Genomic DNA, 4,173 nt, shown 5'->3' with positions numbered 1-4,173 from the left:
ACACGATTTGAAGCACATGGGAAATAAATGCCCCACCACCACTTTTTGGTTTGATCTTTCATTTATTTTTTTACATTACCTAGTTTTATGTTAGAGTTAAGTCTGATAGAGCTGAATTTGTCTGTGGTGCTATAATTTCACTGACCTCAGCAATGTTGCATCAAGGATGAATTTGGTCTATGCCATCAATCTGATTTTAAATCAGTTGGTGTTACCTCTGTTTAGCCTTGTTGTGAGACAAATGTGTCTGAGTTTCAAGGAAAAACATTCCACTACAGAATATACCTAAAACCTTTCATATATACAGATGGTTGCTGACTAATTCAAAGTCATTGTGCTGCCCTGAGTCTGTTCTAGCTCCTATTTAAAATAGTTCTAATAAAATATCAATGTGTGGAAACCACTTCTACAGGAAGCCTCTAACCCTATTTTAAGGACAGCAAGCTAGAGTTGAGATTCATTTGGATCCATAAAGGGTTAAGTTGCTGTCTTGTTTTTTTCCAAGATCTTTACTCTCAGTGCAATGACAGGTTGTGGGGCAAACTCCTGGGAACTGATAGAGAGAGGGATATTGGAGAGTGGGAAGGAAATTTGGTATCAGGAAAGATGGAGGGAGAAATGATAAGTTATCCATAGGCCTCAGAAATGTTAGGAAGGTGCCTAAGTACTTAGAAGTAGAGAGCTGAGACGGTAGAGGGTAAGGTATACAGGAGGTCTGGCTCATGGACCTGTGTAAGATAGGATCTAGAGGAGGAAGCCAAGGCAGACAGTATCTCTTCCGTTTATCCTTCATCCGTCGGTTCTGGAACCACACCTGTAAAGAAACAATAATTCTGTGTACTTCCATAGCACCTGCCATCAAAGCACCATATAAACATTAGTAGCTCAGGCCTTGCAACCCTACCAAAGCAGAAGGTAGAGGGGAGGGTTGATGTGGATTTTGTTTTCAGATGGGGAAACTGAGGTACAGAGGTGGACTAACAATAAAATTGTGGCTGGCAAAGCTGAGACTCAGCGTTGCACAGTCACAGAGTGCAGAACAGAGCCCAGATTTCTTCAGTATTAGGTACCTACTTGGGTCAACTCCTGACTTGGTTTATGTCCTACTCCAAAATGTTTGTCATGGAATTTAATAAGCAAGGATGTCACTTACAAGACACTTCAGTTTATATTGTTTCATGAGCAAAGCCTTTACATTCTGGGGTCTTAGTCTGACTAGTCTCCAAAATGATAGTTTACCTTGATGGTGCTTTCAGGTAGATTCAGAGCACTGGCCAATTCATACCTCCTGGCTCTGGATAAGTAGCTTTCTTTGGAGTACTGCTGCTCTAGAATTGCCAGTTGCTCCTGGCTAAAAGTGGTCCTATGTCGGCGAATATGGTCACCCACTGCAGTTGAAAGAGGCAGCTTCTGAACCAAACTCTTCTTCCCCAGTTTGACATCACTCCCTGGGTCACTGTTATCCTGGGTTGCTGAAGAGATACATCAGAGAGACACTGAGGAAACACACAAGAGTGACTTGAATCAGCACTCCCATTTAGGCATCTAAAAATCTGTCCTCTTTATAAAAGTGCCCAGCAAACAGCACCTAATATTTTCAAAGAACCCAAATGTCAAGAGTTCAGCACATTGGCAGTAGAATGGGTGCCCAGTTCTACCGGGGAGAAAAGGCCATGATAGAAATAAAACATGGGAAAAATTAAATCTAAATGGAAGCTAACCCCTCTGATGATCTGGCTCCTGGAATTACCAAGTACTTCAAAATCTGTCCCGGCACTCATATGAAAGTTTGGCCCTATCATAGTCTGAAATGTGCCCCTGTAATCTCCAAGTACCTTTGAAAATCTAGCAACTTCATTTAAATGCCTGTATCAGAATGACTCTCTTTAATGAAAAGGAAAACTTGACCTTAAGCATCTATAATAACTATACCTTTTTATTTAACTTGGGGAGAATTGCCTAAGCTTACATTACAAAAAAAATAAAAAAATAAGGCACCATCAACTTGTCTAGCTACAAAGCACATTTTCAATAAGTTTATGCTCTAACAAGCTGTATCAGTTTCATCTCACTACATCTGATGGTTATTGAACAGTGTTTAATGTTCTGGAGGGTGCCAGGCACATAATTGTTTTTACAACACTGTAAAATGAATCAGACTGAAATTAGTGTCACTCGGCAGAAGCACTTCCCTTTCCTTTAAATTACTTGATCTGAGGGTTAATCAAAAAGAAAATGAAGTTTTGACACTGCCCTTCAGCTAAGGGCAAGCAGAGGTTCAGTTGCTTCATTGCATCTAGAAACAAAAGAGTGTCTTAGACTCTCCATACTTACGCATGTGGGAGACAATCCTGATTACTTCCCAGCTGTGGGTCCCAGAGTGGAATGTGTGTGGTGACTTCCTTTTAAGCGATCTGCCCTTCCAACAATTTGCCTGAAGTATTTGATGCTGCTTCCAGTGTGTATTGCCTACAAAATCAAAACCAGAAAAGAGATGCATAGAACAGAGAAATCTGGTGATGAAATGGGGTTGATGAGACCATTTTCCTGGAGAAAGATTTTAGAATAAGAAGGGGAGGGGGGCTGCTCCTACCCTTTTTAAAGCCCAAAGAGGTTTCTGTCCCTCCCCTGGCGCCACCTGGGCTCAGGGGGGGCTGAGGAGGTGTGAACTGCTAAGATAGCCCAGATCTCCCATTGTATTGAAAATCAGATGCACCTCCTTAATTTCTCTTGTATAAAGCAGCTCCCTGCTGAGATAAAACAAACCTCCATTGTTCTGCTCTCTTTGATGTGTGTATCTTGGAAGCAATTCCTATAAATGTCTCTGCCTTGAAGGCTTTTAAGTCTTGCTACATATGACTATTGCCTAGTTCTAGTCATTTATTCTCTGTAGCAGTTTTATTGTTATTTTTAACTCCATCATATTTTTTGTGTCTGCAGGTTTCAGTGGCATTTATTTGTATGCACATTTTTTGGAATATCTTCTGGCTGATGGATTGTCTCAGTAAGTGAGCTGGGGAAAATAGAGTGATCATGAGTAATAATGTTTATATGCAGCAGTACCATCAACCAGCAGCTCTGAGGGCTTCTTGTCTAGACTAAGCAAATTTGCACTGTTGTAACCCCACACAAGCCACTGATGATGCCAGTCTGCACCGGTACAAAATGGAATTTAGGCCTCATCTACATGTGCATTGGTTAATTTGGGTTGTTTTTTTAAATAAAGAGCGGTAAACTGGTGCACATTTCTGCGTGGGTTCATTCAGAGTATGTCCATATGGCAAAATGAAGTTGCAGTTGTACCATGGGCAAGTGTAACCCTGCCTGCTTTAACCTAGTGAGCATAGGTAATGACAGAACTGAAGACATGGTAATGTAGGGTTCAGCAATGCCAAGCAACTACAGTTGCAGCCAAAGCTCATGGGTGGTTTGTGTTCTGCTTTCTCACCTTTGCTGAAGTTTGTGCCAACCCTTCTTCACTGCTATCGCTACCCAAGCTAGCTAGATGGAAGCAAGCAGTGCCGTAGCAATGAAATTTGGTGGCTGAGGCAAAGCCTGAAGCGGCAGCCCACCCTCACCCTGCACACAGATCTGGGAGGGCGCACACCCCCCATGCTTGCCCAACAGTGCACACAGTAATGGCAGCTGCCCTTCCCCCATCCCTGTGTCTCCCCCCCCACACACACCAAATGAGCCACTCGCAGCTCTGTCCTGTGCCCTGCCCCGGATGGGTAATGCCTGTTGGTGCCCCTTTGCTTCAGCGCCTGGGGCAGTCGCCTCGCACACCCCCCCCCCTTGCTATGGCACTGGAAGAATGCACATGTGCATCTATTCAGACTCCAATCACCGCTGTTATCGGCTGTATAGAAGGCAGGGTTGGTTTGCATTTTATAGACTACCTAAATCAAAGATATATAGCATAAGCTTTTGTGAGCTAGAGCTCAGTGCATCATCAGATGCTGTGAAAGGACATGCACAAAGCAGTATATAAAATGGGGAGAATAATTTGAATATAAAAGACAGGAAGGGAGGGGGGAGGGGGAAGGAGGCAATGCTGGGAAAGGCAAATAAGCAATCAATCCTTAGGCTATGTACAAACATTCAAAAAGTCGGGGGTGGATTCAGTCTAAGTTATGCAGTTTTCTGTAAGCAATGTAGTTTAGATTGGTAGCA

General features: G+C 42.9%; 1 protein-coding gene across 1 annotated transcript; it reads right to left on the bottom strand.

The window, feature by feature from the left end:
* Positions 1-301: 301 nt before the first annotated feature.
* On the bottom strand, positions 302-2,556 carry LOC109318916 (homeobox protein XHOX-3-like). Its single transcript, XM_019548390.1, has 3 exons — positions 2,335-2,556; positions 1,240-1,472; positions 302-814 (listed from the first exon to the last, which is right to left on the bottom strand). The coding sequence occupies exons 1-3, from the start codon at positions 2,498-2,500 to the stop codon at positions 458-460; spliced, it is 756 nt and encodes a 251-aa protein (XP_019403935.1). The 5' UTR covers positions 2,501-2,556; the 3' UTR covers positions 302-457.
* Positions 2,557-4,173: the final 1,617 nt, after the last annotated feature.

This window comes from Crocodylus porosus, unplaced genomic scaffold (genome assembly GCF_001723895.1).
Source record: "Crocodylus porosus isolate Cpor-Errol unplaced genomic scaffold, CroPor_comp1, whole genome shotgun sequence".
Classification (NCBI taxonomy): domain Eukaryota; kingdom Metazoa; phylum Chordata; order Crocodylia; family Crocodylidae; genus Crocodylus; species Crocodylus porosus.
This window is presented reverse-complemented; position numbering and strand designations above follow the sequence as displayed.